The following is a 22,845-nucleotide window of genomic DNA, read 5'->3' as shown; positions in this document are numbered from 1 at the left end:
CACGCTAATCATTTAAATAATTTTGGCTTTGTGCCACTATTCAATTTAATATATTTATAAATTTGCCTGTGTTTCATGACAATGGCCGCTATCAAGAGCAACGATACATGACGTCATGGGAAACCATGTAAGCAGTAAAACAATTTTCTGCAGATTACAATTAGTTTTTATTCTCAATAATGTTAACGCCACCAAACGAGGAAGATGCTTTGGCAGAAATATATTATTTAACGCAGGAAACTACGAAAAATTGGCGAAAGCTATTAAAGTATGGTGAAACATTGGAAGTGGAAATAAAAAGAAAATTATTATGGTTGTGGCCAACGGAAAAGCACTTATGGCAAATCAATAAATTATTAAGAGTATACAATATTACAAATGTTTTAAGCATAGGCTGTGGTAATGGTTTATTTGAATGGTTGCTACAAGAGGCTCTTAGTAAGTGATATAACATTCATCTCAAAGCTTATATTAATTATTATTGTTTGTATTTTAAGATTTACAAGTTTATGGTTTGGAAGTAGATCGCCAGTGGTGGCTTAGTAATTATGCTATTAAATCATTCATACCTCTTAACTATATCGAGGATATGAGAAAAGACGATGTTCCTGGTAGTTTTCTGCAAAAGTGTTGTGTTTCAAATAGTTGGAATTTTGCTTTAATGTTTTGTTACTTTAATAATCGCTCGGCATTTTTGGAATATTTAAAACTTTATCAAGGCAATTATATTATAATTATCGGACCTTTAGAGAATACCGATATTTACACAGATCCTTTACCGTTAGAACCAAACTTTCCCGAAGATACAACTGTAAAATGGATTTTATTACAAACTCTACCCATAGAAAATAATATTTTAGTTTTATATGAGAAAAGTATACAAATACAAAACAATTGTGATAAAATATAATAAATACAAAGATTCCAATAATTAAAGTCCTAAAAAAAATTCAAGCACTCAAATATATTTGACTTGAATGCAAAAAATATAATTATGTTTTAAATTTTAAAAATATTTAAAAAAATTTAATATTTAAAAAAAACATGTTTGAATTTTTCTTTTTACTGTAGAATGCTGTTCACATAAAGTGAAATTTCGATGCCTTGAAACATATAATCCAATGAGGCTTAAGATATTTAATATTGTTTTAAAAAAATCTTATAAATATAAATGTTTTTAAAAATGCACGTACACAATTAATTATGTTTTAATCCTTTTTAATAAGATCATTCTTGTTTTACCAGGGGGCAAATTCGTGCATTTGTAATCGAAATAAATTTATCACGCTTCGAGTAAAAATTCGTCTGCTATCGATCACAATCATATGTAAATATCTATGGCCCCTATTATGAGTTGCATTCGACAAACGATATTCGTTGGCTATCGAATGTAAAATTCGTATTATAAGTTGGCATCGCTGTCGAAAATTTCGTTGTACATCGAATTTTTGAACGAACACAATTTTACTTTCGACACTGCAAATAAAATTAAAAAAATTTTTGAAAATGTAAGTATTTGTAATTTTATTTGTTTTTGGTGGACCAAATACCACTAACTGAAATATTTTCGTTAATTTTATGCAGGTCTAAGGTTGTAAGTAACGAATGTGCGTCATAATACAAATGACAATTCGTTCGATCAGCTATTTCGACTACAGTCGAAAATCGAATTTAGTTCATAATAGGCACCTATGCATTTTTTCGATATCGATTAAGAGTATCCCAAAAATAAAAAAACTCGCACATTCGAATAAGTATTCGCTCGTATACGAATGCGATAATTACCCCCCCGATTTTTGTTTTACACATACAATACAAGTTGTACAAAGAAAGTACAACATAATCGTACCTTGGAACAATGACATGCCAAGTGCACTTATGTATCAATTTATGTACTAGTGTTCGTAGCTAACTTTTATGCTTTAACAGCAAAATATTCGTATACAATGAAGTCTTAACAGTTTATCGTCTAGGCTGTTAACGTGTTTGATGGAAAACTCATGTTCCATGAACATATATACCAAAATAAATTCATTATTTTTTCCCTTTTAAAGTTATTATTATATTTTGTTTATTATTTATAAAATAGTTGTTTAATATTTAGTACTACTTTACCATTAATTTGCAATCAAGTAATACGCAGATAAATAGAACGATTTTTATTTTATTAAGTTCTACTAACTTCTATATGAAATTTACAAGCTGGAATTGATTGTACTTCTGCTGTAACAGTACTGTTAATACCAAGATTACTTAAAGCTCCTCTGACCAAACCACATGTAAATGCCACAAACTGAAATAAAAGTATATTAAAGACGGTTTTAATATATTAGAGAATACATTTTACAAACCTTAGGAGCATGCTCCAATTGTTTGGTACCCGGTGATATACGTGTTAAAAAACGAAATGCTTTATCTTGCACCACATACATTCCTTGATTATTGGTTCTTAAATTGTCCACTTGTTTTTTGTATATTATGGTCCAAAAATCTGTGCATATAAATTTAATTGTTTCCAATTCATCTTTAAATCGTGAGACATCACGCGTTAAACGTTCTATTAAACGAAAGCCAGTGGTAAAGCCTATGTATTCCAAAGTGGAAAAATCATTTTCCTAGAATCATAAAAGTCGGCAGTAATTAGTCATGTTTTTCAAATACTTTTTAATTATTTCATACCTTATTGTTTTCTAGACAATAATTTACTATTTCCGCATGTAAACAATCAAATACTATATCTTCGGACATTTCTATAAAGTACGATAAACAATATTATTTTTTTTTTTACAAATTTCCTAAAATTTAGTTTTTTCCAAGTAAACAAACTTTATGGATCAGCTGAGATGAAAAAAAAACTTGGCACCACTTATAGGGTTTCTGGTTTTTATACAGTAAATCATAGAATAAATACATAGAACGGAAGGAAGAAATGTCGATTTACTTTTTAAACAAAATTACTTTATTTTGTACAAGAAATGGATGATCGAAACTATTACAAATAAGAATTTGTTACCAAACATTTGCAGAAATTTAGTATTTTACCGAATATATGACTGTCATTTAGTACTCTATTCAGAAATTATTTCCTTTTTGGTGCTCGACGAATATATTTTTAGAAAAAAAAAGTTTTACTTATATTTTTTTTATTTTTCAGAGTTTGCTAACTTATAACTTCTGAATGAAAGTACTTAGAAAAATTATTGATATATTGCTCATATATTTTAATTTTTAGAAAATAAAACCTTTTATTTTTTTACTTTTCCAAAGTTTATTTATTTACTTTATTTATGTATTCATTTATGTAATTTAAGTTTAATAACATATAACTACATCAATTAATAGGTATTTTTGATCTCTAATCAGGAATAATGGCGCTCAACGAATATTTTAATTTATAGAAAAAAAAACTTTTTACTTATTTTTTTTTTAATTTACCAAAGATTGCGGTTATATAACTGAATGAAAGTATTTTGGATAATGATCGATTCAACAGTTCATATATATTTTTGTCCTCTATTAAGACATTATTTCCATATTGGTGTTCAACGAATATTTATTCCACAAATAAAGCAATATTTTTGTCATGCTTTTAGTTACTTTTGAATGACACGTGCTCACGCGTGTATACAAAATACTACCTCTTTATACAACTCTGAACAAATCAGACAAAGATAAAAAACTGTTTCAAGGCGAATTCATATAAGGTGACCTCATTAGCCCATTAGCAACCGAGCCGGAAGAATTACGGAGATATTGATGTATCATTCGTGTATGTAAGTTATTTGGGGGCTTCAGAAAGTTGATTTCAACACACAGACGGACATGACAATATCGACTCCGCTACCTATAACGATTCAGAATATATATATATCTACTTTGTGGGGTCGCAAATGAAAAATGTAGAAATTACAAACGGAATGACAAACCTATACAACCCTTGCCACTCATAAAAACAATACGAATTTTTTTTCCAAAAAATTAAAAAACTGAAAAACAAATGAAGGGTATATAAAATTCGGCACAGTCGAATATAGCTCCCTTACTTGTTTTTTTTCAATTTAAATTTTTTTTATTTTAGTTTAATTTTACGTTATACATACTCAGGAATTGTTACTTTGTAATATAAATTTCATATTTTTTTTCTGTTAATATTCACATTTTCTGTATTGCCGGCCTTCGGCCGTGTGAAGGGACTTTTAACTCTGGGGTGTATTGAACACCGGCTTTGCTAAAATCACTTTTTCTGTATATCAAAATTTTCTGAAGTACTGTCATATAAAATCAAAAAGGAATTTTAGGTTCACAATATTAATAAACTGTACCATATTATATATCATATTAAAGGTATTGTGAAGCACTATTCAATGATACCCATAACGATCAGTTTGTTTTCCAAATATATGAGAAATGTACTATTATATGTATTGACTTTAAATTCATATAACTCTTAAACTAAGAGAGAGCAGGGAAAAATATTAACGTTTTTGTGCTTCTAATTATGAGAGCTAACAACACCAAAGAAATTATAAAAATGCAAGCTGTTTCGCTGATCTTGATTTATACCAAAAATCCACCAAAAGTTGAATTTTTAACAAACTATAACCAAGTGTAAAAAAATCAGTATATTTTTCTTTTTTCCAACCATAAAAAAAATTTAAATGAATGCCCTTAATGTTTACATTTTTTTGTTTTGCTAATTTTGTTTGTGTTCATTGTAAAATAAAACAAACCGGCAAATGTTTTTTCTTTTAATTAAATAAATAAGAACATTTATGAAATCCAATTTAAATAATAAAGTTTTTTCAAAGAAATGCATACATATGTATATAAACATAACTAAAATATTGTTTTAATAAATGACCAATTTCTAAATTTGCGAGTTGGATGTGATATTTTTTTTTTTTAGAAATTCCAAGTGCAATTTTGAAAATACAAAAATATGAAGGAATTTCTTAATATAAATTACGTTAAATATAATAAAATACTCGAGTCCATATTTGCTCAAACCCTGCTGTTATGTTCCTTATGTTATTTGTGTTATGGCCATGCATTACATGGCAATTTGGTCTTTGATGATACAGTTGCAATTAAACGAAACAAAGCCATAAATCAGTTGCCCACTAATTTTACAGCCATTTTTACCAGTGACTTTTGGGGCTTAAGTATTACCGACGATGATTCACACAAATCTTACCGACCTCTTACCTCGTTGATGTTTCATCTGGAGTGGGTAAAGTGGAAATTTGATCCAGTTCATATGAAACTAGTAAACCTGTTTATACACACCATTAATACAATTTTAGTTTTATTATTGTTGAGAAAAATACGTTTTTCTTTATTTTCGCACAAAGAAGTGGCTTTATTGGCAGCCACATTATTTGCGGTACATCCTGTCCACACGGAAGCGGTGTCGGGTATAGTATCTAGGGCAGATCTGATGTTTTGTTTAATATACCTACTGACTTTACTATTATGTTGCTTAATGCATGAAAGATATGCATCTTGGTTACCGTGGTTGACAATATGTCTAACATGCCTGGGAGTTTTATTTAAAGAATCGGCCATAACGATACCTTTGTCGTGTGTACTTATGCATTATACCCTAAAACGTGTGCACAGATTGCACTGGCAACAACAATTAAGGGAAATGATAACAAAAACCAACATTTTTTACGCTTTATCTACAACTAGTATAGTCGCAATTCGCCTTTGGATAGCAGATTTCAAAAGTCCAAAATTTCGTAAAGCTGACAATCCCGTGGCCCATGCTGAAAGTTTTTTAACACGTGTGCTTTCACAAAATTATCTTTATGTGTATAATCTACAAACTCTTTTAAATCCTTTGTACCTGTGCTTTGACTGGGCCTTTGATTGCTTAAGACTTGTAGAAAATCTTCAAGATTTAAGAGTATTAACAATTCTCATTGTATATGTATTCATCTTCACCTGTCTCTATAAATATCAATATAATTTTGCTGGCGTTTTCGGTTTACTGCTGATCATCATACCATTTTTACCTGCATCGGGCATAATTAAGGTGGGATTTGTTATTGCCGAACGAGTTTTATATGTCCCATCTATAGGATACTGTTATTTGGTGTCGTATGGTTTTATGTGGTTGCATGAGACTTTAAGATTTCGTAAAACTTTATCTTTTGGTTTTATCATGCTGGTGTTAATTTTCATTGTACGTTGTCGACAACGTTCTGCGGAATGGCTAACGGAAGAAGAATTATTTACCTCAGCTTTGGATGTGTGTCCCAATAATGCAAAGGTAGGTTTAATTTTTGGTTCTCTAAAAAAATAAAACATAAATGTCGTTAGTTAGTTTAGTGTGCAAACGTGTTAAGTCCTATTTTTATAAACGTTGAAATTTTATTTCAAAAAGTTAGCGTAAGTATAGACTAGTATATACTGCTTGCTTAAAAAAGTTCACAATTATTTGGTTTTTTTCTCCATATAGTGACAATATAGACTATAAAATAATAAAATAAAAAAGGTTTATCGGAAAATGTCCACTAAAAAAAACAAAATAAGTAATGGAAAATGTTATACATAAGTTCTAAAAAAACGCACTTCCAAACTGCGATTATTTATCATTATAAATCTTACCAAATACATATGTATGTAATAAAACAGCATTAATAGATTTCAAAAATATTTAAAACAAAGGTTTCCTGCTAAATTTGCACGTTTGCACACTAAGCTAACGATATGCAGATAAACTTAAACAAAAAAAATATTTTTAATTGTAGGTTCATTACAACATTGCTCGCTTATCTACCGATATGAAGAATAATACCAAAGCCTTTGATCACTATCACAAAGCCATTGAACTTTATCCCGATTATGATTCTGCCCTTATGAATTTAGGTAATCTTTATCGTGCTACGGGTAATTTAAAAAAAGCCGAAAAATATCTACAAAAATCTCTTGAAGTAACTCCAGATTTGGCTGCTGCTTGGATGAACTTAGGAATAGTGCAAGCTGGCAGTAAACAATTTAAGGAATCCTTAATAAGCTATAAGAATGCCTTGAAGTATCGTAAAAACTATCCGAATTGTTACTATAACATGGGTAATTTATATTTAGAGCAAAATTTATACACTGAGGCGTTAAATCATTGGCAAAGTGCCGTTACCTTAAATCCACGTTTTCAAAAGGCCTGGACCAATATGCTGACAATGCTCGATTCGAAAAGTATGTTTGAAGATGCTCTGCGACTATCCGAACAAGCGCTTGTACATCTGCCCAATGAAAATTCAATATTATTTTTACGTGCCAATGTTTTTGGTAAATTGGGCCGTTATGTAGAAGCTGAACAATTGTATAAACTCGTTATAGCCAAGGAACCGTTAAATTACATGTTTCATACCAATTTAGCTGTACTCTATCATCGTTGGAATAGATTAAACGATGCCATTGATTCGTATCGAAAAGCCTTAGATGCTAATCCGCAAAAGGCATCCACAGCCAGAGATAATTTAGGTAAGCTAATAAAAAGATTGGCAAATGAAAAACTAGACAATTAATAGACTACTAATATAACTTAAGCAAAAAGTAGTGAATATGTATGTTTCTATTAAGTAAACTCACACCATCTAAGTAAATGTTTACAAATTTAAGGAAAATTTTTATCAAGATGATATTTATTCTTGTTTATAATAGTCCATATGTTATTCTTTGGTCCATATTGATTTAGACCATATGTCACATACAAAAACATACAATGCATATGTCGCATAGCTAAATGTTATAATAAGTTTATAAATTATCATTTAATATGTGTAAATATTTACCCTCTATTGATTTTATTTACATACTGATATTTGTACATTTTATTATTTGTATGAAAACAAAAAATGAACTGATTGTAGTCACGTCTTAACACAAAAATATTTTGTATTTCGCACCTCGTCATACTCGTAGTTAAGTTAATTTATTACATAAATAATTTATATATACATTTAAATTTTTTCATATGATCATTTGCGTAGGAATTTTAAACGTTTGAATCTTTTTTTTTTTGAATCAAAACAAATTTATAATTTGTTTTACGGTTTTTTAATATTTATGGCGTTGATAAATTCTATTTGTGTATGTATTTCTAAAACAATAATGTAATATAATAAATTCTAAATTAAGATCATAAATCAGAAGTTGTATTAGATGGACTATTCGAACGATTATTTTATTATTATTTCTACAATATTAATTTTGCGACCTAATAAGGTTTATTTTTATTTATATTCTGGATCTTGATAGGAGAGTCGATTTAACGATCAACGACCGTGTTAAAATCAATTTTCCGAAGACATCCAAATAACTTTATAACTTTAATAATAAATTTATGAAATAATTAATAATTCTGCGAATTTAGATATTTAAGAAAACTTTTCATAAATAGCTGAATTTTTATCAAACAGGCAAAGGACTTTCAACTTAGCCACCACTACTGCTACAACGACGACGACCGTTATTTCAATATTTATTTTGGTAATTTTTTTGCACAATAAGTTTTTTAGTCAACCGGTTCAAAAATTGTAAGAAAAATAGTAAGGTCTTTATATGTAAAAGTTAAAAAAAAAATACACAGAAAAAACTATTTCTTAAACCGTTTTAATTCAAATATTTGTCACATATTGAACTGGTTTCAATTATTTCATAATTAAACCAAGTATTCATTTGCTTAAAAACAAAATTTCTTGATATTTTCTATTGAATTTTGAGTTTTGAATTTGATTATTTTGAAAATTGAATATACAATTTTCGTTATTGGTTGAATTTCAAATACAAAAATTATTGAATAGATAATTTTCGTAATTGAAAACACATTTTTGTTATTTTTTTGTGTTTCAATTACGAAAATTATCTATTCAATAATTTTTGCAAGGCGAATTTACTTTACAGGTGGCGTTAACAGCACAGCTGATCTACTTTTTTTTCTTCGCCTTGGGGGTCGACTTGTCAAAAGTTGTATATAGGCGAATTTATTTTATGTCAAAAGTTGTTTTGTTTACCTTTTCGATTTAAAAAAAAGTTAATTAAATTGTTTGAAATTTATTTTTGTGTAATAAAATGAAATTAATAATTGCTACATATGCAAAAAAACAAAAACCGGGAAACGGTAGTTTCTTATGCGTTCCAGGTGATGCCCGCCGGCTTAAGTGGAGCAAAATTTGAAGTCTGGACTTCTTCCGACAAGCTCTAGTTTGCTCGGACCACTTTTCGTTTCGCAGACCTTAGGCACATCCTCTTTGGAGGTACATATGTTCTTGTTGGAGTTGTCCGCCTTGGAGTTCTCTTGTTTTGCACCGCAAAACATTTTAAAAATATGTAAAGGCTTATTTACTTTTTTGTTTTTTTATTAAATTTATTATTTTTGTTAGTTTTCACAAATTTTTTATTATTATTTTCGTTTTTTTCACAATTTTTTGTTTGTTTGATACATTTTGCTTTTGACACATTTGCCCCCCAAGCAACAATAAAACACAATGTTGTTTTTGCAATGTTGTACTTGTTGTAATATCAACGCCACCTGTACAATAAATTCGCCTTGAATTTTTGTATTTGAAATTCAACCAATAACGAAAATTGTATATTCAATTTTCAAAATAATCAAATTCAAAACTCAAAATTCAATAGAAAATATCAAGAAATTTAGTTTTTGAGCAAATGAATACTTGATTTAATTATGAAATAATTGAAACCAGTTCAATATGGGATAAATGTTTGAATTGAAATATAATTTTTTCTGTGTATATTGAAACCAATAGCAAATCTCGTGATTTTCAGAACATGCTGAAATGCGTTTTTCAAACCGTTAGCGATTTGAAAACGCTTCATTTTCCAGAACATGGACGTTCCTCTATTTTAGAAAATATTTTTTGATTTATCTCGAATACTAAGTCCCTATGCATATGTAAACAATACATATGCGAAAATATCTCAACCAACTATATGCATATTCGATTTTAGTTTTTTATGCAAATCGTTTACAAGATCTATTGAAGTTTCATAGGTGTACCAAGTAATGCTGCAATTTTAATCCAATAATAAAGTAATAAATACAATTATTTAATATACCATGAAATTTAAAACCACCGTAATATTTTTGAAAATTATTTAATATTTATTTCAATATCATTAAATGTAAATGGATTCATGTTAAGTTAATAAATGAAGATATATTCTTAAACACAATACAAATGAAATTTCTGTACGTACTTAAAAATTGTAAATAAAATGGTGTGTGGCATTAACGTAACGGCAAAAAAGGCTTAAAATGTAATTATTAAAAGTAGAAAAAAAACATTTATCAACGTTTTTTATAAATAAAAATTTTTTGTCAGTTATAAATTAGATAATAAGGTACGAGTACGTAATTTAAAAATGATATCATATATAAATATTTTGAATGTTTTTTTTTTTTGTTGGTTTGTTTCCATTATATTGTATGCTGGTTGGTTGGTTGTTTTGTGATTTTAATATTTGCACCTTAACAAATAAATAAAAGACAAATTAAATAGATACCACCAAACGACTGATATAAATAAATCATTATTTTCTATACACTACGCTACTATAGTAGAGTAAACTTAAAACTACAAATAAATTAAAATAAACTTTTTTTTATATATGTATGTATAAATATAGTATGTATGTATATGTGTACGTATTTCCGATAAGAATAAAATAAGTCAAATAAAATGTATAAAAGATGATAAACAATGCGAATAAAATAAAATGTATGAATAATAATACACAAATAAACTAAACATATGAATATTGCATTGTTCCAAAAAAGGATTGATTGAAGAAAATTAATAAATAAGTCTTACAATTTTGAGATACATATGTAACACAAAAAAATAAATTTTCTTTTTGTATTGTATATAGTATAATATAATGACATGAGATATTTTTGAACTATTCCAGAAGTTGATCTTACTTTTTCACCTTTTAAAGAACACAGGGGTTTCTTTTAAACAATAGCCCCAAACAAATTTCCATTAATTTATTTTGGGAGCATAACCTAACTGACGTCTTTATGGTTTCAAGTGAAGCTCTTTTACGTAGAATAGTGCTGATAGAGAATATGTAGTATTTTTTTGTTTGTTTTGTGATAAGCAGGCACGTAATACCAGCTTGTTAAAAATTAATAATATTAGTGATTTAAAGTAAAACAAATTCTTCTGTTTCACTATCATCATCATTGCTTGCTGCTGTCAACGAATCATTGTTGATTTGTTGTAGTTGTCTTTGCAAAGGTTTATATAGAGAATCACTCATTTCATTATGGGTCTCATGTTGCAAACAACGTCCTCTTGAAAATGAAAATAAGGGATAATTCATTTCGGCATATTGTGATGATGATGATGTTTCCGTAAAACTATTGGTCAAACTTGAAGGCATTTGTTGTTGTTGTGTGTTGACGGGAAGCTGTTTTTCCAAAGAGCCCGAAGCACAGCGCATAGGATGAAGATACTAATTATAAAAAAAATAGTCAATGATAAAATTTTAATACTTAGTAATAAAATTGTTAATTCTTCACCATGAGTGGTGCTGGTAATTTCAATATTTTGGATTTGCGACCCCATAAAGAATATATATTCTGGATCGTTATATATATAACCATGTCTGCCTTTATGTGGAAATAAACTTTCCGAAGTCCCCGGCTATTAAAATACACTAAGTCATTAAAATACTCAGATAGACATTTCAAAAACATTTTTTCTAACGTATAGAAATTTGTACCGACAACGGGTAAAAATCGGGAAAAATATTTTTTTGTAACCAAATTTGTTTTTAAATTACTAACATACATCAATATATCCGCTATAGTCAAACTTAGGTTTTCTATTCAAAATCGAGAAAATCAGCCCACAAATAGCTGAGATATAAAGCGAGTACCTCGATTTTCAGCTATTTTTCACCAAAAATTGTTTTTAATTTTTATCTTAATGTACACTTTGGTGAAGAGTATATAAGATTCGACAATGCCGAATTAATCTCTCTTACTTTTGTTTTTAAAAAAAAAAATAATTTGATATACCACATTTTTGTAAACTTGTTGCACTTCACTTACCATTTGCACGGATTCTACAAAATTATCAAAATCAGTTTTTGTTTGACAGTAGAAGCCTATACAGCAACTTGGATCCATTTTATTAGTTTTAAGCTTTCTGGGTGACTTGCAGTGGAATGAGTGTAAGGGAAAATTCTCCTGATTAACATCCACCATTTCCTGGCAGTAATGCGGGTCTAAATGTATTAATTTATCCTCTGCAAACAACAAAACAATAAAGTTTAAAGTGATTAAATTCTTTTGTATTACTAAAATTACTATGTTTAACTTACCCTGAAATCCTACAAAATACAATGAGTGTTTTGGACGACCTCCAATAATGCCTATACAATATTCAGTGCTGAGCAATAATTTCAAACAGTGAGCATATACCGGATTCAATTTTTCTGTACCCAAACGTAATGGTATTAATACAATCAATGATTTCCAATTTTGTTTAGCCTCTAAAGACTTGGGTGTTTCCGGTTTACGCCAAGGTACATGAGGTTTGGGTGTGGGTTCGGGTATGCAACATTCTGACTCGATATCACCGATATAAACTGTCAAATAAATAAATTTTAAAATATTATTTTCAATAAGCTAACGCAAACCACTTACTTGTACAATCCTTGGCCACATATATAACCAGATTATCAAAATCAGCATTTTCTTGAGCAGCATTTTTTAAGGCTTGTCTATATTTGTTTAAAATTCAAAAGAAAAAATAACAGTTGACATGTTGCATATTCGTTAAACTTTAACAAGTACAACATACCGTAATAAATATGATACTGATGCTGGACCATACCAATCACCAGGTTTTTTACCCATTTTTTCACCCAAACCGACTAAGGTGTGTATAGAAAACGGTGAACTTTTCGATGAACTATCACCAAACCATTTAATGATCTTTTTATGCATATTATCCTCATAGGTCGAATGCAATTGAGATTCTGAATCATAACGCCAGGCTTGTGAGAAATTATCATCATAAGAAATGTAATTCGAAATTAAGCACAGATTTACTTACTGCGTCCCAAAAAGTGACAAATTAATGCTTGGGCTAATAACATTTGACCACTGCGCAGCATACAGCCCCAACCACAGTCTGAAGTGTAATTTGAGCCATTCATCAAGGGGAACTCTCGACGATATGTCATCCATATACGGCTGTAGAAATCACGTTTAAACCCTTCAATACCCTCCTCCCAGGGATTATCGCCCACCTGATTCTCTGTAGCATCCGTAGCCAATTCCTGTGGCACAACTATCTCCTCTACCTGTTGAGGATTTAAGATGGGATACAATGGAGCCGTGTTACTATTTGGTGTCATTATGTTTTCGGAGTTGACTTGTTGTATTGTGTCATAAGCACTCGATATTATACCATTGTCTTGACACGGATTATTACTCAATTCTGCTGATGTTTCCATAGAAGAGGATGGTGTTGCCTTACGATGATAGCATCTTCCCAACAACCAGACGGGTTGTTCTTTAGAAAAATTTGATTTCAATTTTCCACTCCAGCCGTATTTAACATTATGCCACATGGTAAGCAACTTTGACTCCATGCCTTTTGTGGGAGTTCTACCAGCAGCCGGTGTTGATGTCGAAGTCGATGATGCGGTGTTGCCATCGTTGTCATCACTTTCTACTGCATTATTAACACAGGAACCACTTGAAGTGGTGTATAGCTGTTGAAAAGCATTGATAAAACGTGAAGATGTAGATATTTTTCTTTGAGGTGTTGAAACTTCTGATTTACTGGTATTTGCCGACGCTCCAGTAGGAGGTCTTTTAACACATTGTATAGTAGCTGCCTGTTCCTCCTCGATGGCTCCCTCCTCTACAGGTATTATATTAGCAGCGGTTGTTGTCGCCACCGTTGATCTCCCTTGAAACAATGTCAATTTCTCATCCGTTAACTGCGTCAATAGACCATCATAGTTCATCTGCGAATGTGTATTGCAATAAGGAAATTTCTTTAAACACGGATACATTGTTATTGAACTCATTACAACGATTACTACGTTATTGTCTCCCTGCCTGCCAACTACAACTACTACTTATGTACCATATATCGATCGGTAACAAGAAAATAAAATTATTTATGTGCGAATGACTAAATTGTTTATCACTTAATCACGGTCTCTACATGACTGTTCTTGGGAAACCTCAATTCACACGTTCAAGTAAAATATCTATCTATCAGGTAGTAAGTATTTCGCCAAGTAGTATTATAGCACTTTGTTACTTACCATTTATGTTGATAAGTTTTTTTTTCTTTCTATTTTATAGCGTATCTGAAAATGTTTAATGTTCTCCTTATCTTCTTATTATTTACGATTGCGTTTAGTGTTTTGTTTATATAGATAGATATTTTTTATTGGTTTTGTTTTTATTCCTAATTTCGCGTTTGATAATTATTTATTTATATTTATTAGAATTTTCTTAATTGCTCAACAAAATAATAATGAATGCAAGCAGCAAGTGTTAAGTGAGAAAAAAAATAATATTGCACATATAGAACGTAAATTTTTCTAGTTTCTCTTTGTTCTTGACGTTTGTTTGATTACTCAATTTTGCATAAGATTTTGTGAAAGTGAAGAATCAAAATAAAAACAAAAGCAGTTGCATATGATGTTATGAACAAAAGCTAATCGGAATAAAAAAATATTCGGTTATTCGAATGATTTTTATTTTACAATAAATAAAGTGTAATTTAATATGTTGGTATTATATATAATAAATAAAATAGATAAATAAATTAAATACAAAATTGTGGTTAAAGGTTGAAACTAGATAACAACGGCTTGATTAATATCGAGGGATTATATTCAAAACCCTCTATCTTAGAAAACTCAAGTATTCAGGAGAGCATAATACTTTAATTCGATAATTTATATGAAATTTCGTATTTTTTCTTTATTGGCATTATTGGCAAATTTATTAAAGAGTGTTCTATTCATATTATACATATAATACATACAACAAATCAATAGGTAGATACGTAATATCAATATCAAATAATTAACATACTAAAATAATGGTTTTAAATTGTTAATAGAAAAAATGGTATTCTAGGGGTGTAATGCTCTTAAAATCGTGTAAATGCTTCTATTTATTTGTATTCAATATGTATCAGGATATAAGGGTTTCGGTCCAATTTGACTTATAAATGGTTTAATTCGAAAAAGTAGCTCAATCTTTATCAAACATTATTTTATACTTTACGCAACCACTTGGAAGATGTAAAGGTGACCTTTATTTTAATTTAGATGTTTATAAAATCAACTTTATGGTGAAAAGCGTCGTCGTTTCAAGCAATCCACAGTTTCGTACAAGATTTAAGATAAATTATTCAAAAGGTAGAAGGTTTTGCCTTCTGAAATATAATTTTTTTAGATAGATTGTATTTGCTTTGAAATTGGCAACAAAAACTCATTTTCATGAAAATCTTAGATAATGGGTATACAACTTATGTACTGGCATTTATCTCATAAAAAAAATATATGTACTGTTATACATATATATAACAATAATATTAATACAAACAAAACTGGTAATGAATTTGATTTTAATTTCATAACAAATTTACGATAATTTAAACAAAAAAAAATTACACACCCCTGTCAATTTAATTTACTAATATGATTGTAGTTATATATAAGTACAGCTCCAATAAAAATAACCGATTAATATTGTAGTACTAATATATGCAACTGAGTCGCATGGAATACAACTATGTTGCCAAAACATAAAGCCCAATAACAACGTTGCAAAATGAGCGGCGCTCGAAGAACAAATTGCATTTTTTTATCGCAGAAATTTGGAAATTTTATTAAAAAGTTTACAATAATTGTGCCTAAAACTTAAAAGTAAAAATATCAAATCTCTTTACAAATAATTATCCTCGTTAAAGCAATTATAATGTAATTAAATATTTACAAAACATTTAAGATAAAAGTTAAAATTAAAGAAAATTTTCAAGAAAAAAATTTGCTGGAAAAAATACACACGTCGTTTTCGCTTTTTTCAATGGTGGCTTTGAAAAAAATGTGAAAAAGCTTGAAGAATAGCTAAAGTTGCATTTTGTTACAAGAACATGAGTTTATCAAAAGAAAATAGAATAAACGAAGTAGTGATCTAATTGAAAATAAAAGATCTAGAAAGAAAATTATAAATTAAATAATTGTTTATTGAAAGGAAAATTTGTTTTTATTTTGTAAAAAATATTTTTTTTGTTAAAAAATTGTGTTGAAAGAGAATTTGTAAAACAAGAGGGTGCTCTGACCTCACGAATCAAAATCAAAAAGAGAAAACGTGTAATTGAAAGCAAAATAAAAAAATAAAAACGGTTGTTTGATTTTACGAGAGGAAGGCGGAAAGTAAACAATGTTTATGTTTTGATTAGTAGTGGTCCACTAAATAATCAACCTACGTGTAAACATTACAAAATATAACAAGTAATTAAATATTATGACAGAGGCAAAACGTGTAACACTAACTACTATTAGTAGTACGGTTAGCTCCTCCTTAATGACGGCTGGTTCGTCAAACCCATCACGATTCGGTGCAGATTTCTTAGCCCAAACAGAAAAGCCTACGACAGGCACTACTTCATCAGCGGCGGCAAAGGGTTCAACAAAAACGATACGTTTAAATGTTGAACTTTTTCAAACGGACTCTAGTAAATATCCAGAGTTTAATTATGCTAAATTGTTACATTTGGAAAAGGTAAGTGGAATATTACTTTTATTTTGTGTATACAACAAAATAGTTGTAATTTCGTAACATTTCTATACATTTTAAGGGGAAATATCGAATGTCATGTTTGTAAAGTGGAATATAGAATTATAAGTCATTATTTTTATTTTATCTTTTAAGAGCACGTGCTTTCTTTCGTCTTTAAAAATTCTATTTAAATCTTATTGGAAAAATTTAAATTGTGTTTACCTTTATACATATTTATTTGGAAATGTTTTAAAATATGAAATTCATGATGAAATCTACACTAAAAGTTAATGAAAAACTACAAAGTTTCCAAATTATTGAAAGTAAATTTACAATGCATTCATTACTACAACAAATACCATATTCCGACCAAACTAATTTTTAATATAGGAAAATTTTCTAAAAATAAAAAATTATGCATATGGGTATTTCCACCGATACTAATCGCCTTTAAAGTGAAATAGGTTTTGTCGATTAGTTGTTTCTAATATATAAGCAATAAGCATGGTATCCCGAACTTTACAAAACATCGAACTCGTTTTCGGCTGCCTCACAGTGGACCTTTCTGTGGAAATGCCCATATGCTACTCCCGCGTTATATATTCGATCCATAATAACCCCAAAAAAGTATTTTTGTTTCCCATAAATATTAGGAATTTTTTTTAGTGAGCATATTTTGTTCTAATAACTCTTTTATTTTTAATAATTTTCTGCTAATTAAATTCATAGAAAAAACTTAAAAAGTTGAAACAAAAATCGAATGGATACTCCGATCCTTTTGAAGACAACGACGATGATGTAGCACGCATTGCCAAGGAACTCGAAAAGAAATATGGTAATACGTATAGCAGTGGTCGTGGTAAAAATAAAAGAGATGATGTCGACATTGGAATGGGTTATGATGAATCTGATTCATTTATCGACAATACAGAAGCGGTAATTGCAATTGAATATAAAATTAATGATCAATAGTAAAAATCGTAATTTCTCAAATTTGAATAAACTTTATTTTAGTATGATGAATTGATACCCGATGAAGTTGAAACCATTGAAGGGGGTTTTTATATAAACTGCGGAGCTTTAGAATTTAAAAAGTTGCACACCGAGTCGTACACTACTAAAACTGACGAAATTATCAAAATGCCCAATCGTCCGAAAAAGCGGGTAATTTCTTCATCATCAGAAGATTCTTCCTCTTCGGGTGACGACGATGAAGATGATGACGATGATTCTGAAGACGATGATGATGATGAGACGTCGGTGGAAACGAGTAAATCAAAATCATCAGCCAGCACCAGTGATAAAAAATCAAAACCATCAACTGCAACAACATCCAATCCTGCCAAAAAGAAACCAGTTGCTCCTGAAAATGGGGGACCGGCTAAGAAAAATAAGGAAAAGAGTCTAACCAGTGGCCTCTCATGTTCTGCTTCAAGTTCCCCCAAAATACCAGCAGAAGAAAGAGCCTCCGACGTAGAAAGGAATGCAAAGAAAGTGGAAAAAACCACCACTGTAAAAGATATGCTTAAGGCCCAAAGGGATAATTTCTTAAAATCACAAACCACATCATCAAATGGCGAAGGCAAAGGTAACTCATCTGCCGAGGATGATGATGATTCTTCTAGCGACGATTCCGAAGATGATGATGATGAAGAGGGCGAATCAGATGATAATAGTGATTCAAATCAAAGTGCAACTCAAGCATCTAAGGATAAAAAACAGGCATCTGGCACAGAAGATCAAGGCAACGAAAGTATGTACATATTTTGTTTAATAGAAAAATACATATTTTTTTTTTTTTGGTAAACATTGTTATTTTAATTATAGAACTGAGAACAAGTGATACCAACCTTCCTGAAATGGAGTCAGATGTTTTAACCAGCATAATTGAATTTAGAGATGGCGCCAAGTCGCAGAATTTGATTGGCAAAAAGTTTCAATTCGATGATAAATTATCTGAAAACTTTCTCAAGTAATTGTTAAAATTTTCTTTATCAATAGGTTCTTTTTATTGTAATTATTATTATTCCATTTAGAATTGATGACTCTCTGTTGTGCATTGACAAGGCTCAACGAAATATGGTGTTTGCTCATTTGGAATTTCATCTTTCCCTGCCGAAGTACTTTTTTCTAAGGAAAGCCAAACAATTGCGTATTAAAGAAGAAAAGCTAAAGAGCAAACGTTCATTTAATAAGCTGCATAAGGCTATAACAGAAACAATGTCCGCAGTTACAGCCAGTTATGAAGCAGAGCTCCGAAGATATTCTGAACTATTGTATGTTTTTATTATCATCATTTGGTAAACAAAAAAAACTTTAATCCGTTTTTTATTTCAATTGTTAGAGCGTCCAATACTAATGCGGAACAACCTCCCAAAATGCCAAAGAAAAAATTTCCCTGGAATACAAATTTAAGGTATTATTTCTTTTTTATTTCTTCCAAATGGTCTTATGGTTAACTTATTTTTACGCTAGAAATCTTTTGTACGATGTCTACCAAGGACGTTGGACCTCATATCCCGTTTTGGGGACACGCAAAGAAACTCTCGAAGATTTCATTACCAACTATATGCGTGAAAAAGTTGTAGAGATATGGCCTAAAGGTTGGATGCGCTATGAAGAACTACAAAAAGAAATCGAAAAACGTAAAACGGCAGCTAAAAAGGCTAAAGAGAAGAAAAAGATCGCTTCAGCCACAACCTCAGGACAATCATCACCCAATCCCAATGTTTCGAACAATCCATTGACATCAATACAAATTGCATCTGTATCCTCATTAGCTGGAGCAACTACAACCACCGGTCTTCCCAATGCAACATCAACTACAGCGACAGCACAACCTGTCTCTTACTTGAAACAGTTTGAAGATTTCGCACGCTCTAATGCCAACTCAGACACAGATTCTGTAGCCAGCAGCAGTACATCATCGACATTGAAGCGTAAAAACCCAGATGCTACCCGCAATAAACCTATGAAACCTAAAACGGCAAAATTGAATGGGGACCAAACGAAATCCATAAATAATGGCAGTAACAACAATAAAAATGCACCGCCTACCATATCGGTTGATTTGGTGTCGCCAAGCAAAAGAACTGATCACAGCATTAATCATATAATGTCACCTACAGAGGGATCTGCTGCGACTACTTCTACGGCTTCATCAATTTTTAGTGCCACCACAGCAGCTGTGTCACAGCCTTCAAAACATTCCACTAGTACACATGTCATTGATCTCGATAACTATAAGAGTGTGGGTGATATACTGCAAACATCAAAACAAATACAAGCGGCCGCAAATGCGGCAACTTCATTACTAACTACGGTTTCAAGACGTGAAAGCAGTGGCGATTCGGAAATTGAAATTGTTGGTGTTTTTCCGGCCAAGCAGCAAAACAAAAAACTGAAAGTTAATAATCGTAGTGCAGCGTCAAATTCCAATTACAATTTTAATACTGAAAAGACTTCAACATCTAGTTCCCACCATCATCACAATAACAGTAATAATCGCAAAAAGGGTGGAGGCAACTCAGGCTTAACAAATCTACCGGTAATGGATGTAAATAAAATGGTTAATACTCTTATGGAATTGGGAGATGTAAGTTGATTGTAATAATTTTTTAGTAATTAATGTATAATATTCGATTCAATTTGATTAATTTATTTGAAGAAGTTTTGTTGAATATCTTATGAGCAGTTAAAAATAGTATTTATTATTTATTTTCCAGCCATTTTAATTCAAGGCTAAATGAAATCACTAGAAGTTCTTCAAAATAGTATACTGGCTAAAAACGCTCATTAATAGTTATAAAATTATAGAAATTTATTTTTTTTGGAGTATTGAAATTAAATTTTTTTTTATAAATAAACGTTTCTTTTTTGGAAAAAAAAATATTTTTTTGTGGTAAATTTAGCTATGAGTGAAATATTGCAATATGCCGATAGGTTCTAAATTTTAAAGCCAACATATATTGGTGATTTTAATTTTTTTTATTTGTTTTACCAGTGTAAAAAGGCCGCTTATATAGCAACTTATGTTGCTATAAAAATTCGGAAAAAACGGCACACAAATTGCTGAGATATAAGCAAAACACCACGACTATCTGTATTTTTTAATAATTTTTTATCTATATCTGGATTACAATCCTTAAAAATAGACAATATGAATAATACGTAGTTCAAAGACCTTTCCAACGACGTATAAACGCCATAGAAAACCAACCATGGATTAAAATCGGGAAAGATATTTTTCACCGAACTTTTGTTTTTCGACAATTTTTTTGTTTTTTTTTTGTAATGAGCAGTTTAATGACTACAAAATTAGTGTTTTTTGTGAACTCAATGTTTTTTTTTTATCAATTACATAGTGTTTTTGAGAAATTAGCGTAGTAACGTTTAAAAACAGATAATATGTAGATAAAATTAAGTTTTCGGTTTAAATTTATAACACCATCAAAAATGTCTTCAATATACAAACTATGCATATATTGCAGGAATTACAGATTAAACCAATTTTAACATCGACTGCTCAACAAAAGACACAGTCATCATCCTCATCAACCCAAATGTCACAGGGTCCTGGGTCGCATCAATGACCCACAACACCATTGTTAAATCTCGCAACGAGTGGTTTTTTAGCATCTATCCCCTCAACTTCTATGGCAACAAACTCATTTTATAATCATGAACAAACTGTAGCAGCGGCCTTAGTATTATCCTCAATGTGTGGTAATACCTCAACAGCAACTACCACCGGAACCAAGTCAACTATGTCACTGCCAACGATTGTGGCTAATGCTGCGAGAATACCACAATATTCAACAGCAACAACAACAACAACACCAGCAACACTATTACCACCCAATACTGATAATTTACATTTTAATAATTTAGCAACACTGCCTTTATTTTTAACACCACCGCCACCCCCTTCTTCATCCTCATCTCCCATTGGTGTAAATATGAAATCGCTTTTACCACCATCGTCAAGTCATTCACCCTCATCATCTTCGCCACTCAATATGTCACCATCAACAAACACGGGATTCTTAACACCAAATCCTTTCTTAATTTCCAACTCCCCCTCACCGCCCTCTAGATACGATCGTCGGTCTAAATCACCAGCAGTATCAACATCGTCATCACAGCCGTACAATCATCTTTCCCATCACCAGCACGTACAGAAATAATACTAATCGTATTGAAATTTGTTTGAATAAAATGTCCTTGTACTTGTTGCATGATTTTTATTGATACTATTGAGTTTTTATATAAAAATCAATTAAAAGTAGTGTGTTTTCCTTATGATTTATATATTTTTTTGTTATAGAATTATTAATTATTTTTTGTAATGTGTTTTATTTTTAATTTAATTTTAATCAGTATAAATATTACTTACTATATTAAAAATTTGTTCTTTAAGAAATTGTATCGTATTACTAATAATTTTTTCTAAAAAAAAAAAATAAAACAAATCATAATTAATAAAGTCAATGATTTCTTATCAATAATTGTTATAATTTTTTTTTTAATTTTCACACTTTTAACCCCTTGTGGACCAAGGCTTTAATTCGTTGCAAAAGTTATATTTTTTATGAAATATTGAATATAAGTACTTCAGAAAGTTATTTACAAAATTTCAACTTTGTGGAGGGCCAGCAAGGTACCGAAAGGGACCTGGTACCGTTGGGTCAGCATCAGCCAAAAGATAAAAAAACTCATCGATTTTTGTTTACATTTTATTTATATATTGATTAGTTTTGTAACTTTTATAAAATTTTCTATTACAAGTCTATTTTATGGTATTTTACGAAACAGTATCTTTTGTCATTACAACGTAAATAAACACCACAATGAGAACATGAAATAATTCACCGTTATTCTGGATAAGCGTGTTTGCCAATAGGCAAAAAAAATACATTCACCCTTATCGTGGTTGGCGTAAACGTCATACGTCTTCGACAGTTTCGTACTAGATTAAAGAAACAGTTTGCATGTTATCTGTTGCTTTTTAGAACTCAAGACATTTGCTGTGTTGCCAACTTTTG

At 30.2% G+C, this 22,845-nt stretch overlaps 5 protein-coding genes across 6 annotated transcripts; 3 read left to right on the top strand and 2 right to left on the bottom strand.

Moving 5' to 3' along the window:
- The first annotated feature begins 81 nt into the window (after positions 1 to 81).
- On the top strand, positions 82 to 920 carry LOC135959118 (uncharacterized). The gene is made up of 2 exons (XM_065510149.1): positions 82 to 438; positions 498 to 920. The coding sequence occupies exons 1-2, from the start codon at positions 180 to 182 to the stop codon at positions 908 to 910; spliced, it is 672 nt and encodes a 223-aa protein (XP_065366221.1). The 5' UTR covers positions 82 to 179; the 3' UTR covers positions 911 to 920.
- Positions 921 to 2,148: 1,228 nt separating this feature from the next.
- Trs33 (trafficking protein particle complex subunit Trs33) lies at positions 2,149 to 2,805 on the bottom strand. Its single transcript, XM_065510137.1, has 3 exons — positions 2,680 to 2,805; positions 2,352 to 2,615; positions 2,149 to 2,293 (listed from the first exon to the last, which is right to left on the bottom strand). The coding sequence occupies exons 1-3, from the start codon at positions 2,746 to 2,748 to the stop codon at positions 2,168 to 2,170; spliced, it is 459 nt and encodes a 152-aa protein (XP_065366209.1). The 5' UTR covers positions 2,749 to 2,805; the 3' UTR covers positions 2,149 to 2,167.
- A 2,134-nt stretch (positions 2,806 to 4,939) lies between these two features.
- Tmtc4 (Transmembrane O-mannosyltransferase targeting cadherins 4) lies at positions 4,940 to 7,532 on the top strand. The gene is made up of 2 exons (XM_065503384.1): positions 4,940 to 6,274; positions 6,756 to 7,532. Exons 1-2 carry the CDS (start codon positions 4,940 to 4,942, stop codon positions 7,530 to 7,532), a joined length of 2,112 nt encoding a protein of 703 aa, XP_065359456.1.
- Positions 7,533 to 10,109: 2,577 nt separating this feature from the next.
- Positions 10,110 to 14,583, bottom strand: Atg4b (Autophagy-related 4b). 2 transcript variants are annotated; one of them, XM_065516169.1, is made up of 7 exons: positions 14,326 to 14,583; positions 13,098 to 14,019; positions 12,843 to 13,038; positions 12,686 to 12,762; positions 12,361 to 12,627; positions 12,089 to 12,285; positions 10,110 to 11,487 (listed from the first exon to the last, which is right to left on the bottom strand). In XM_065516169.1, the coding sequence occupies exons 1-7, from the start codon at positions 14,326 to 14,328 to the stop codon at positions 11,176 to 11,178; spliced, it is 1,974 nt and encodes a 657-aa protein (XP_065372241.1). In that variant the 5' UTR covers positions 14,329 to 14,583; the 3' UTR covers positions 10,110 to 11,175. The 2 variants fall into 2 exon arrangements, with proteins under 2 accessions (XP_065372241.1, XP_065372240.1); XM_065516168.1 differs by lacking the exon at positions 14,326 to 14,583 and having other exon boundaries at positions 13,098 to 14,300.
- Positions 14,584 to 15,839: 1,256 nt separating this feature from the next.
- yem (yemanuclein) lies at positions 15,840 to 22,308 on the top strand. The gene is made up of 8 exons (XM_065516167.1): positions 15,840 to 16,804; positions 17,531 to 17,737; positions 17,816 to 18,554; positions 18,629 to 18,773; positions 18,838 to 19,077; positions 19,146 to 19,217; positions 19,277 to 20,396; positions 21,292 to 22,308. Exons 1-8 carry the CDS (start codon positions 16,547 to 16,549, stop codon positions 21,391 to 21,393), a joined length of 2,883 nt encoding a protein of 960 aa, XP_065372239.1. The 5' UTR covers positions 15,840 to 16,546; the 3' UTR covers positions 21,394 to 22,308.
- The last annotated feature ends 537 nt before the right edge of the window (positions 22,309 to 22,845 follow it).

This window comes from Calliphora vicina, chromosome 1, assembly GCF_958450345.1.
Source record: "Calliphora vicina chromosome 1, idCalVici1.1, whole genome shotgun sequence".
NCBI lineage: Eukaryota > Metazoa > Arthropoda > Insecta > Diptera > Calliphoridae > Calliphora > Calliphora vicina.
The sequence above is the reverse complement of the archived record's forward strand: the minus strand, read 5'-3'. Positions and strand labels throughout refer to the sequence as shown.

What these genes read in the sequence shown, in the direction of transcription:
- LOC135959118 (XM_065510149.1), top strand. Translation starts at nt 180, where the DNA reads ATGTTAACGCCACCAAACGAGGAAGATGCTTTGGCAGAAATATATTAT. An exon ending in GTTGCTACAAGAGGCTCTTA is followed by an intron (nt 439 to 497) that starts GTAAGTGATATA and finishes TTGTATTTTAAG; the next exon opens with ATTTACAAGTTTATGGTTTG.
- Trs33 (XM_065510137.1), bottom strand. Translation starts at nt 2,748, where the DNA reads ATGTCCGAAGATATAGTATTTGATTGTTTACATGCGGAAATAGTAAAT. An exon ending in ATTGTCTAGAAAACAATAAG is followed by an intron (nt 2,616 to 2,679) that starts GTATGAAATAAT and finishes TTATGATTCTAG; the next exon opens with GAAAATGATTTTTCCACTTT. An exon ending in AATTGGAGCATGCTCCTAAG is followed by an intron (nt 2,294 to 2,351) that starts GTTTGTAAAATG and finishes CTTTTATTTCAG; the next exon opens with TTTGTGGCATTTACATGTGG.
- Tmtc4 (XM_065503384.1), top strand. Translation starts at nt 4,940, where the DNA reads ATGAAGGAATTTCTTAATATAAATTACGTTAAATATAATAAAATACTC. An exon ending in TGTGTCCCAATAATGCAAAG is followed by an intron (nt 6,275 to 6,755) that starts GTAGGTTTAATT and finishes TTTTAATTGTAG; the next exon opens with GTTCATTACAACATTGCTCG.
- Atg4b (XM_065516168.1), bottom strand. Translation starts at nt 14,082, where the DNA reads ATGAGTTCAATAACAATGTATCCGTGTTTAAAGAAATTTCCTTATTGC. An exon ending in TTGTCACTTTTTGGGACGCA is followed by an intron (nt 13,039 to 13,097) that starts GTAAGTAAATCT and finishes ATTTCTCACAAG; the next exon opens with CCTGGCGTTATGATTCAGAA. An exon ending in TCAGTATCATATTTATTACG is followed by an intron (nt 12,763 to 12,842) that starts GTATGTTGTACT and finishes AAACAAATATAG; the next exon opens with ACAAGCCTTAAAAAATGCTG.
- yem (XM_065516167.1), top strand. Translation starts at nt 16,547, where the DNA reads ATGACAGAGGCAAAACGTGTAACACTAACTACTATTAGTAGTACGGTT. An exon ending in AGAAGATCAAGGCAACGAAA is followed by an intron (nt 18,555 to 18,628) that starts GTATGTACATAT and finishes TTTTAATTATAG; the next exon opens with AACTGAGAACAAGTGATACC. An exon ending in CGAAGATATTCTGAACTATT is followed by an intron (nt 19,078 to 19,145) that starts GTATGTTTTTAT and finishes TTCAATTGTTAG; the next exon opens with AGCGTCCAATACTAATGCGG.